Source organism: Marmota marmota, unplaced genomic scaffold, assembly GCF_001458135.2.
Source record: "Marmota marmota marmota unplaced genomic scaffold, marMar, whole genome shotgun sequence".
In the NCBI taxonomy this organism is placed as follows: Eukaryota; Metazoa; Chordata; class Mammalia; order Rodentia; family Sciuridae; genus Marmota; species Marmota marmota.
Genome location: NW_026000206.1, coordinates 8,124,296 through 8,136,843, shown reverse-complemented (window position 1 = coordinate 8,136,843; position 12,548 = coordinate 8,124,296). Strand labels below are relative to the sequence as shown.

General features: G+C 48.4%; 1 protein-coding gene across 8 annotated transcripts in view; it reads left to right on the top strand.

Annotated features, from left to right (window-relative positions):
- CUNH10orf90 (chromosome unknown C10orf90 homolog) overlaps positions 1 to 12,548 on the top strand; it is a 278,495-nt gene that overhangs the window by 201,900 nt on the left and 64,047 nt on the right. For all 8 annotated transcript variants that reach the window (XM_048791379.1, XM_048791378.1, XM_048791376.1 and 5 more), the window contains one exon: positions 8,825 to 8,916. In XM_048791379.1, the coding sequence (XP_048647336.1) occupies positions 8,825 to 8,916 (92 nt within the window). The remainder of the gene's footprint in view (positions 1 to 8,824; positions 8,917 to 12,548) is intronic.

Genomic DNA, 12,548 nt, shown 5'->3' with positions numbered 1-12,548 from the left:
AAGTATCCATAGTGTCATTATCCATCATAACCAAAAAGTGGTTATTACACTGATCCCATCAGGTGACAAAGGCTCAATATGTGCATGTCCATGCAATGGAATATTATTTGGCTATGATAAAGAACAAAATCCTGATGTGTGCTACACATGGATGGACCTCATGAACATGATTATAAGTAAAGCAAGCCCAGCCCAGAAGGCTGCATGTCACAGAAACTCATTATCTGAAATGCCCAGCATAGGAGAACACACAGAGAAGAAGTGTGTTAGTGAATTCCAGAAACTGGGGCAAGAGGATTGAAGGGAATAAATAGGTGTGGGGCATGTTTTAGGGATGATTAAAATGTTCTGGAACCACTGAATTGTACCCTTTACAGAGATACTTTATGCTATGTCCATTACATTTCAATAAAGCTCAATCGGAGAGGGAGAGAGAGCAGCTCAGCCCTGCAGGGAGGGATGTGGTCAGAAGAGAACCAGGCAGTCATAGATCTGGGGCCTTGGTCAGACTGCTGGAGCCAGGCTGCCTCTGCCCCTTCCCAGCTGTGGCTTCTTGGACGCCCTTTCCCCTACCTAAGCCTCTGTCCCCTTTCTGCACTGGGGTAGGTGTGGATACCTGGGGATTTCAGCAGCCTTGGGTCCTTGGGTGCCTGCACATTTAAAGGGATGGTTTCCTTGGTTCTTGCGCAGGTGAGTTGTGTGTGCAGGACGCAGGGAGCAGGGCCCAGGAAGTGCTGAGAACTTGGCTGCATTCAATAACAGTAACAACAACCGAAGCCCCAAGAACTCAGGACGAAAACTCCCCAGGGGAGAACAGAGCCTGGGTCTAATTGTCTCGTGCAGCTGATGAGCTGCTGAGAGTGTTGTAGAGAGGCCCCTTTGGGTTTCTAAGTGGGGATACTGGCTAATGGCAGAGTGGGCAGGCACCTCCAGGTTGAGATGTTTCTCTGATGCTGGGCTCTCAGCTCTGGTCCATGACAGTGACCGTCCCTGGACCCCCGATGTGCAGTGTGCCACTAATGGCTCTTACAATGAGAGATTGACAATCTGGGCTTTCAGATGCTAGGCCAGCCTCATGGCTCCCGCTCATGCAGGAGCCTGTAATCGTGGGTCTCCAAGGTTCCAGCTCCAGAGGAGACCTAGGAGGCTCACAGTCCCACAGTCAAGGTCACATGGCACTTGCATAGGAAATCCATCCTGCATTTTAGGAGAATATTTTGTCGTCTTGTTTCCATAATGAACCCTGAGCCAACGAGTTCTCGGGCCCCACTGGACATGTGGCTTTACACCTGGGCTCTCGCTGCGGCCTCATTTGCAAGAGGATCCCAGGCTGTCCCACTTTTCTCCCAGGTGAGCTGGTTATCCCACAGCCCTGAACGAGCACCAGATAGTCGCCCTTGCTCATCCTGCAGAAAGTGGCCCGGCCACTGAGTCTGACCATGGCATCCTGTTGCAGCCTGGTCTCACTTGGGCTGAATTCGGGGTGGGGGTTCCCTCTTTTTGGCCCAATTTCCTACCAGCACCTTCTTGCAGCGGCAAACAATACAGTAATAATGATTCTTGTTCAGACGAGAGTGCCCCCCAATGCACAACGCCACTTTCCACTTAATGAAAGGAGCAAGCTCAAGTGGAGACCCCCATGCTGCCCCACACCCCCTCTCTCCAAGTCCCCTACCCCCTGGCCTGGCCATGGCAGGACAGGACCCCATGGCAGAGCCGGGCATCGCCCTGCAGGTCTTCGCATCACAGATGGGGAGGTGGGAATGAGGGCTATGGTTTAGTGGGGACAGAGTTTCAGTTTTGCAAGGCGGAGAAGGTTCTGGAGGAGGATGATGACAGTGCACTACAACGAGCATTCAGTGCCACTGAACCAGACACTTGACGATGACTGAGTGGTAAATTTTGCATCCTGTGTACTTTACCAACCCCCGAGAGGAAATGATTAAATCCACATTGTGTTGAAAAGACTTTTGTCTCCTTCCCCCATCAGGCTGTGAGCTCTTCAGAGGACAGACCTCTGTGCTGCCTTCATCACTGACCCTGGGCACCTGATGCAGGGCCTCGTGGACAAGGCTCTCAGGGACTCCTGGCTGCACCAGGGCCGGGGCATGGTGACAAGGACGCCTGCGGGAACAGGCCCTGCAGCTGCTCCGGGCTCCAGGTGCCCCAGCATGCTGGGTTGCCCACAGTCCTTAATCTGGGGCTTGCCTGTCCCCAGAGGAGACCCATGCTCCAGCCAAGTGGGAGCAGGCAGGATGCTGCCCTGACACCAAGAACCAGGGGACTGTGCCTCGGGTTCCAGGGGCCTCCGTCAGCTAGAGCCCCTGGGGGCTGCAAAATTCAGCACACGGGCTTTTAAAACATGTGTATTACACACCATAATGTTCTGGGAGAGATGAAATTTATATGTGAAACTGGATATTAATGCATTCTACTTTTTGGAGGGCCCACTATGTGCAAGCCCACTATGGGAAAGCCTCCCACTAAAGGAGCCTGTGAAAACCTTGACTTACACATTGAATATTTCCCAGGCCCTCAAAGCATATGTCAGTCTTCCTTTTCCATAGAGGAGCAAATGCTGGAAATAATTCACAGGTTTTAAAAGTTTTGTTATATTGTTATAATTGTTCCATGTTATTATCAGTTATTTTTACCAGTCTCTTACTGTGCCTGGTTTATAAACTGTACTTTATTATAAATATCCATATAGGAAAAAGCATAATATCTGTAGTTAGATGCTGTGTACGGTTTCAGGCTTCTACTTGGGGGTCTTGGGATATATGCCCTGAGATAACGGGGTGACTACTGTCACCTCAAATTAAGTTGCATATAAATCATAAGACAATATTCATTATAATTTAGTGTCAAAGATTTTTTTTAGATTCTGTGAAAACTGATCATTCATGATGCTCGCATGGTGACTAGACCATTGGTCACGTTGCCCAGCGACTTAAACTTGGTTGTCAACAATGCTAGCAAGTGAGTTGAACGTTTTAGCATTGGGTTGTTGTCTGGGTACACTAATGCTTTCAGACCAACTAACTGCTGCCGGACAAGGGAACCAGCATCATCAAAATAGATGGAAACTAAAGCAGCGTGGCCAGGGTGGGAAGAGAGACGCTCCTCTGAGAGCAGGCAGCTCCTTGGCCCACAGCTGAGCGCACTGCAGAGAACTTTCCGCTGAGGCTCACTCGAGCTTGCGTTGCCTGTCAGAGAAGCCTCCTCTGCGTGCCTGAGTGGAGGTTGCTCTTCCTGCTGTCAAGCAGGGGCACCTGTATGGCCCGTGCCCCTCTGGTTGCCGTGCAAACATTCCGGTGACCTCATCACACCTGGAAGCTTGAGGCCCTGTGGCCCAGGGTGGAAGGTTGGGGCCTGGCCCATTCCAAGCGTAGTTACAGATGTAAACTGTGGCTGCTTTTTGTTTGTTTATGAAGCACATCCTTGTCATTTAAAGGCCTTTGAATCTGTCTAAAATGGCTCTGAAACATCAATGGAATATATTCAAACTGTATGAGAAAGGTATGTTCTGATTCCCCTGCAGATATCCAAATATAAATAACATATTCATCCTCAACCTAAGTGCCTTCAGCTGGCCGGCCACCGTGCTGGGCCTGGGAAGGGAGGAGGATGAGATGTGGTCTAGGATGAGATGTCCTTTAAAGACCATGGTGGGGCAAGGACGCTGGGGTGCTGGCGTGGTTGAATTGTGTTGCCCAGAGGGTGTGTGAGGCCTAGCTAGCTCTGAGGCTTGTGAGTGTGACCTCATGGAGAGGAAGAGTCTTTGCAGATGTTATCAAGTTAGGATGAGACCAGACCTTATTAAAGCTCACAACCAGTGTCTAGGAGAGAGGTTTCCAGGCAAGTGCACCCATGGGACCTAAGTGAGGCTTCCACCAGCCGAGGAGCACTCATGTCGGCAACCACCAGCAGCTGGGAGGCAAGTAAAGCCCCTCCCCTAGAGCCCCCAGAGGGAGTGTGAGCCTGTGGACACCTTGACTTAACATCCAGCCCCAGAACTGAGAGAATAAATCCCTGGGGCTGTAAGCCACTGGCTTGCGGTAATTAGTTGTGGCAGCCCCAGGAGACAGTGCAGGCCCCAGCACAGCTTGGGGGCTGCAGGTGGAGGTGTATCAGGAAGTCATTGCCAGAGGAGGAAACTTCATACTGTGTGCGTGGGGAGTGAGTAGTGCGGCCAGGGGGAGGTAGCTTGTTATAAGGTTCCCATCCTGGGAACACATGTTCCATGTTTCATGGGCCCTGTTCTGGGGGCAAAATGTTTTCTTGCATAAGAGTTTTTGAGGAAGCAGGTGACCCCCACAAGGTCACAAACTGGCCATGTCAAGGGGTTTGACAAGCCTGCCAGGAGATGCAGCTGCTGGGGTCACCAGACTGATTGTGACCTTGCTAAGACCAGGCAGCGTGGGGAGGTCACTGATACCATGAGCAGACCTTCTCTTCAACACAAAACCAGCCTCGGCTTCAGGTGGGCACTGCAGGGAGGACAGGGAGGGGTGCAGAGGGGACTCTGTTGGCCTTTGAGTGGTGGACAGGTGGTGGTGGCTCCCCAAGGTGATGGCCCCAGGAGGAGGAAGAAGAAAGGGGGCTTTGTTCCCCCTTGAAGAGCTGAGTTGGAGGTGACCGGGAGGCAGCCAGTCCGAGGGCTGTGCGCACAGTTGGTCTGCCCAGACAGGGGCAGCTGTCAGGGAGACGCCACCAAAGCAAGCAGGACTTAGCAGGCCAGAGGCAGACAGGCAGGAATCCACCATGTTCTCTAAGTCAGAGATAAAAGAATCTCCAGAGGCTTTGGGGAGTCAACAGCACCACACCTCACAGAGATGACTGATTGAATTTAAATTTGAAAAGTCATTCTCTAGAGAAACATCTGTTTTACAAAAGAAAAAAGGGATGTTATTAAAGGTAGAGTGAAAATTCCAGAGTGATCCTTGGTTGCTGTAAGACTAGAAACATGGGCAGGCCATGCAGGTCCCTCAGGCAGGAGTCGGGTGCCCTCCAGGCTTCTGACACCAGTGGCCCAGCTTGGAGGGAAGTGGGCTCCGAGCTCGGCATCCGCACGTCCTTGATGGTTTGGTCATTAGGCAATACCCGGTGGTGCTTGTCTGCTGGCTCTGTGGAGACAGCCCCCGGCCTGGGCGACAGGCTGGGCTTCATCTGTGCGCGGCTGGCTCATCTCCACATAGGCTGGGTTTTCCTGGATGTTTGCGGGAATCTTGACCTTGAGACACTGCCATGTTTCCCTTGGACCTCTGCTGGGGCTCTGTCCCCTCCTCCTGCCCCCTTCTACTTTTGTCTAAATTCACACAGGGACAAGGCCATTTAAGTGTCTTCTCCCCCCACCCCCCCACTCCCAGTTGCTTGGCTGGAAGATCCCTGGGAGGTGCTTTGAGGCCTTGGGCAGCACAGCTGTGACTTCCTGTTAGAGTCCCAGGGAGGACAGACCGTCTCCCACCTTTGCCTCTCAGCCTGGGGCCTCGCCACCCATGCTGCCTCACTTCCTCCCAGCCGCCTTTGTTGATGTCCTCGGGTTGGTATACAGAAAGCAGGGCCTGTGGCAGAGACTGAGGGCATGTGGGGGTGGGGACGTCCCTTCAGGAACAGCCCACGGGCAGGTGAGGGAGGCTTCACAGGGAGGAAAAGGGCCCAGCCTCTGGCCTTTGGTGTATGCTCTAGAGCAGATCCCTGTTAGGGCTTTTTGTCCACAGTTCAGAATCATTCTCAGAGGAGGGGGAGCCAGGAGATACTGATAGTGACCTCCTAAGAGCAGCGGCCCCCAGCACAGGGGACCTGAGCCGGGCACAACAGCGCCAGCTCCCTATCTCCATTTCATAGGTGGGAAACCATATCAATGGGGTTAAGTGAATTATACAAATCACACAGCTCTCATTTGAACTTGGGTTACAGTATTATTATTACTGGTATTTATCCTGCACTGCTCAGGGTCTGCACCCGCTGCCAGTTCGTTTTAACCAGGGCGATTTCTTGCAGTGACCATTTTACTGTTTTTGTAGGTTCCCCCCCACTTTTTTTTAAATGTGGTTCAGAGGCTTTCGATTCCTTTCCATAAACTTTACATTCTAAGTGCTTCTTCATATTGCTATATGAACGACATTATTTTAAAGACCCCACATTCCAACCAATGCATCTACCTGAATCTCCCCAATCAGACTGTGGTGGGCGAGAAAAATCCCCAAAGATATCATGTGTCCTAGTCCTGGGAACTGTGAATACATGACCTTCTGTGACAAAAGGGCAGATGTGATGGGATCAACAACCTTGAGATGGAGAGGGTACCTGGATTATCAGGTGGGCTCGATCAGATCCACAGTCCTCGTTAGGGGGAGGCAGGAGAGCCGAGGCAGAGAAGGAGTTGCCACAGTGGAAACAGAGGCTGGAGGACGTGGCAGCTGATGGCAGGGAAGAGGATCCCCCTGGAGCCTTCAGAAAGGAGCACGGCCCTGTTGACACCTTGGTATTAGCCGGTGGGACCTCTGTTGGGCTCCCGATCTTCAGCACTGCAAGACCATGCCCGTGTGCTGTGATCGCTGGTTCCAGCAGCCACAGGAAACACACATGGCTCCTGATGAACCGAGTGTGGCTGTTTCCTTCCTCTCTGCTCCTGATGAATCGCATCCCAGTAGCGAGTGCTCACTGCACAGTGTTAGGTTCTGCACATGGCACCCAGGGCCGGTCGGTTGCTTCACTTAATCATTCTCAGTAACATATGATGGAGACACCGTCACTATCTACACCTCAGTGCGAGGAACGAGGCTTGATTGTAACTTGCCCAAAGCCACACACGTGACTACTTGTGCCCTGGGAGGACTGCCCTGACCGTGAACATCAACACCTGCAACTGGTGCCCTTCGTGGAACGCTGGCCTCGTGCCCCATCTCTGCCCAGAGCTTTCAAATGGTTCCTCAGCACACTGAGGGACAGGCTACATTTTTGCAGGCAGTGTTATTGTTTGCATTTTATGGATGAAGAGGCTCAGAGAGGGCACATAGCTCATTTACTGAAGGTCAGCTCAGGTCTGAGCTGGATCAGACCCAGACCTGTCTGGGCCCAAAGTCTGTGCAGACTCTGAAGTCCTTACCCATGCACAATGGCACAAAACCAGAGCCAGATGGTTTCTGTCTCCTTCAGCTTTACTGCCAGTTCAAGACACAGGGACTGTGCACAGGAATCCCTGAGACCTGGAAGGTCTCCGACGTGTGCCTTTCACGAAAGCAATCTGGACACATCCTCCTGGATGACCGTCTCCCTCCCTCCCTGACAGCCACAGATGGAACAGTAACCACACATCTAGGCTAGCGCTGACAGACCCAAGGACAAAGTGAGTCAGCCAGGCTTTGAATGGAACAATGGTGACCCTTTAAATTCTCTCCATCCATGACCTGACCCCTTAGCAAACCTACCAACTTGAAAATGCTATAGCATATCATTTTTTCCATAAAATGCTTTAAATTCTGTCTAAAACTGCTAATAAACCTTCTCTTTTTTGGTCATGTGGTCTCGCCTTGATGTCCAGGCTGACCTCCATTTTGCAGTCCTCTGTCTCAGCCTCCCAGGAGCTGTGTTTACAGGCGCAGGAGACCACCCCAGCTCCTGATGTAGGGCTCCAGTGTAGAGGCCACTCCCTGAAACCTCCTCTTCCTCATGCCGGCACCAGCAGTTGGAGGCCATCATTGTAGCCTTCTGAACAACCACTTTCTCCTTGTGGAGGCGAAAGACGACCATGGGGTGTGGGGACTGGGCCTCCAGCCCTGTTCAGACTCCTCCCTGCATGGGGCTTCCTGTCTGGCTCACACTCCCACAGGAGCAGTCTGGCCAACATCGCGTGACATCTTCCGGGTTGTTGTGGCTCAGGGCGGGTAGCTAAGGTTGGCTCTGTCTTGCCTGAGGCCCCAGCAGAGTTAGAAATCTGACTTCTGTTCCAGAGTGCTTCTCCTCCCCCCCCGCCCCCATGTCTACTCAGGGCTGCAGGAGTCAGGAGTGCAGATTTATGGGAAAGGAAGTTTAGGCTGAGAAGCTTTGGAGCTGCATCCATGTTGAGCTGTCCTGGTAGAAATGCTTGTGGGGTTGCGCACACACACACACGTCTCATGGCACTCTCCAAAGTCATCTACAGATGCCCTAGAAGGGTTTTAATAGCAGTGTCTGAGTCACGTGGCCCCTGCAATTATGGTGGCATTAAGAGATTGGATGGAGGTTGGTCTTGTATTTCTACCTTCTTTTTTTTTTTCTTTTTCTTTTTTGGTATCAAGGATTGAACCTAGGGGCATTTAACCAGTAAGCCACATTCCCACCCCACCCCCACCTCCTTTATAACATGTTTTAGAGACAGACTCTTGCTGAATTGCTTAGGGCCTCACTAAGTTGCTGAGGCTGGCTTTGAACTCACAGTCCTCCTGCCTCAGTCTCCTGGATCGCCAGGATTTTTCTTCCTTGTGAACTCCAGTGGTGCTGGGCAATCTGGAGGTGTGATTTTCTCTTCTGCTGGCCATAAACTCAGGATGCTGGAGGACGTGATAGAGCTATTCTGACTATGATACATAAACAGCTGTGGGGGGAAGGAATCTTGCAGTCTAACAAACCAAATCATAATGGACTGTGAGATTGTAAATGGAAAGGAGACGGATACATGAGGGAATATACAAAACTTCCTCACGGGTTGGAATGTATTAGATTCACTGTGGGCTAGTATAAAATAGTAGGGCACATTAAATTTTATGGTAAAGTTAAAGTTATATATTCCATTTTATCCTTACATGTGCGAAATGTAGCAATATTATCTTCTTTTGTCTAGGACCAAGGGACAACCACTGCAGTCCTAACAATCCAATTGCCCTTCGGAATCTCCAATCAGATGTTCTAGAGAGGAAACCGGACTTCCCCAAGGTAACACATGTTGGTGACTGGAGCTGTCAGCCAAGCACACTTGACCATGAAACGTGATCACTGGCCTCCTGGAGACGTGTCTGCATTTTAGTTTTGTTTAATCTAAACTTGAATTAATGCAGCACAGTAGTTAACCACCAAAGACTGAGAATTGCTACATGAGTGTGGACACTGTGTATTTAATAATCCTTTATAATCTTCACCAACAACTTTTAAGTTGGTGGTATCATAGACGAATATGGTGATTGACCTCAATTTTAAAACAAAATTAGTGTGTTAAAGAGAGAGAGAGTGTATGTGTGTGTTGGGATATTATTCTGTCTACCATTTTTTTTTTTTGAGATCAGGAAGAGATGCTTTGAAATCTAACAGGCTAGTATAGGTTGTTTTAACTACAGAACGTGTCAGTGGTGTGAAGCAGGAAAGAAAATTCGGGGTCATATTTAGACAACAAAACATTTCAGATTCCAAAGAACAAAGAGCTCTGCACACAGTGGTTAATATTGTCACCTTATCACATGCCACACCATCTAATCAACTGACTCACTTAATCCCTCTGCCAACACTGGGAGGCACACAGTGTTGTACCCATTTTGCAGGTGAGAAAACAAAGCTTCACCATTTAACTTGTCCCAAATCTTGTTCTCCTAAGCTGTCTGGCTCCGGGCTTCTGTTCTTAACTTGCTCTGCAGGATTGTCACATAGGAAGGCTTGTTCCTGTTAACAGAACATAAAAGTATGCATGGTCTCACCTTAGAGACCTGTCCCAGGTGTTACAGTTTACAAGACATCTGCTGTCTGTCACAAATCGATACTCTGTTGCCAACTTTTGTAATTCTAAGAGAAAAAGAATCATAAAATCATCCTATGATCACAGATTCAACTAATAAACATATTTGTTAAAATGTTTTTTTTTTCCCAAAAATACTCGGCTCAAATATCACTTTGATTTAGCTCTGCATTTAATAAAGCTCAACATGTCCCTCAGGGACCACGGGTCCCAAATCCCACAATATGGAAAAAGGATGCTACTTGGGTCCTGATATTCAGTCATGGACATGAACGTCTTCCTGCAGGAAGCGCTGAGCTCACCGTCTCAGAATGTAAACGTGCCACTGCCATCGACTTGTTTCCGGGGAACAGGAGCAGGATCCCCGACTGAGGAAGGAAAATGAGGAGGAGCAGCAGCAGATCCTTGAGAGCCTGGCTGGGAAGAGATGCCGGGAGGGGCGGGATCGAGGGTGGGCAGGGGCACTGCTGAGATGGATGTTTGCTCTTTTATTAAAAGAAAGATGCCGGCTGATCATCTTTCCCACCTGCCTTTCACATCGGGCTGGCAGATTTTAGTATTTTCTTGTTGGTGTCAAAATGAATCAGCTTCTGGTCATTAATGATGATGTAGCTCTTTGGAGCCATGGGGCTGGATCCCTGGAGCACACACTTGAACCAGCACAGGGCCATCCATGACCCAGCTGGGTCCCGGAAACCATGCCTTCTAAACGCCTACCCTGGAATGACCTGGATCATCTAATTTGATGGGTAGTGTGACTTTCAAGTTTCCCTCCTAACTTTGAGCCTTTAAAGCTTATGCCTGTGCATGTCTGAAGGCGGCTGTGGGATGATAGAACACGCCAGCAGATGCCCTGCCTGGGCAAGTGCCATCAGTCTCTGCCTCTCTCCAGAGCCTGCGCAAGATTGATGGCTTTCCCTTCCACAACGCATCAGAGCCACGGCACCTCTTCTGCCAAGTGCTTATTTAAAAGGAGTGAAATATGGAGACCAGTTGTCTTCTAAAAATTTTTTAACTTTTCCTGGTAATAAAATGACAACTCTGCAAACTTAGGAAAATACAGACATACATAAATAAGGAAATATATGTGTGTATGACATTTCCTTATTTTCCCCATGTTTGTTTTGACAAAAGTCTGAGACTATAATGTATATCGATTTCCATAGCTGTCTTTTATTGCAAAACAATTTTCCATGGCATTTAAATTATTGATAATTTTTATTTTTAATTGACGTTAGCTGTAAGTTGCAGTTGTGTGTACCAGGATTTACCTTTTAAGAGGCATTTTTCTTGATGCTTTCCAGGACCTGTGATGTGGAGGGAATGGAGAGTTTTTGTTTAACACATACAAGTTTTAATTTTATAAGATAAAAAGATTTCTGGAAATGAGTGTAGTGATGGCTGTCACCAAAATAAATGCACACTTAAACATGGTTAAGATGGAAAATTGTATTTGTACCACAGTGAAAATATTGGCGGGGGGAATTCTCACCAGCTTTCCATTGCTGTCTATCATGCAGTTTTTAGTCTGTAGTAACTGCGTGGAAAGACGATGTTCACCATGAGGAGTGAGGAGAGCTTGGATTTTTCCATTCATCTCAAAGTTGTGTTTCCCCATTGCTTCTTACCAGAGTGGACACACTCATCTGAAACGCTCTTACATTCTGGATGAAATGCTGCTAGGTTGCTGAATTACCTAGTATGATTCTAGGTTCACCCTGCAGGGCCGAGCCAGTTTGCAGCAGGTGTGGGGGTAACTGCTGTAGAGTACCTGTGGGGAGATGTATCCAGAGAATCTGTATGGGAAAGACATTGTAGGTTGCAGAGCAGCAGTGGAAAAGGAAATAATTGTATCATGGAGAAAAATACAGATTTCAAAGGTACAGATCGGATTAGATGCTTATCTTTTGGAGAAATAAATTGCTACAGGAATAGAGGCATCCTCACTCCAGTGCCTCAGGATCTGATTTCTCTGATCACCCACCTCTTATCTCTTTCTTATTTCAATTTATGAAATGTTGCCCTTCTTAGTAATATGCCTTATGGCATAAATATAAAGTTAAAAGCGGTCAATAAAAAGCATAAAACTATGAAAGCAGTTACCAGCTCTACAAAATCATGTTTGAGACATTAAAAAAAATCAATACTTAAAACAGCATCTATGAGAAAGAAAATGTAGAGCTGTGTTGGTCAGTGATGGTCAGGCAATGGATGGTTTGCTGAGGAAGCAAGACATTAAACCCAGACTATTCATCTGAACTGTCTCTAACCTTGAATGTGCTACTTTAAATATGAGATGATTTTCTTCGTCCTTTCAAATCAAACCTTACATCAGTTAACTTTATTCTAGATGAAAGAAATCTCTCTACAAAGCCACGTTTAGTTAACCCAATCTAAAAAGCAGATGGAGTGTCACCCTGAAATAGCTTGATTTGGGAAGGTGCTTGCTATAAAAGATGGGACTACTTTTTAAATTTGCCCAGTTTTCAAAGTAGCAGGTGACTTAGGAACATCAACCACTCTTTCTCGTCTCTTTAATTTCCCAGACTCAAAATGATGTGTTATATTCTATGATGGGCTGAATCAGACCCCTCCTCCCAGTTCTCCTGGTCCTAACCCCCAGCACCTCAGAAAGTGATTGTGTTTGGTGATTGGAGTTTTTGAAGGGATAATTAAGTTAAAATGAGGCCATTTGGATGGGCCTGAACCCAATATGACTGATGGTCCTTAAAGAAAAGAGCCAGGGTATAGCTCAGTGGTAGATCACTTGCCTAACCTGTGCAAGGGCCTGGGTTCAATTCTTGGTATTGTCGAGAGAGAGAGAGAGAGAGAGAGAGGGGGG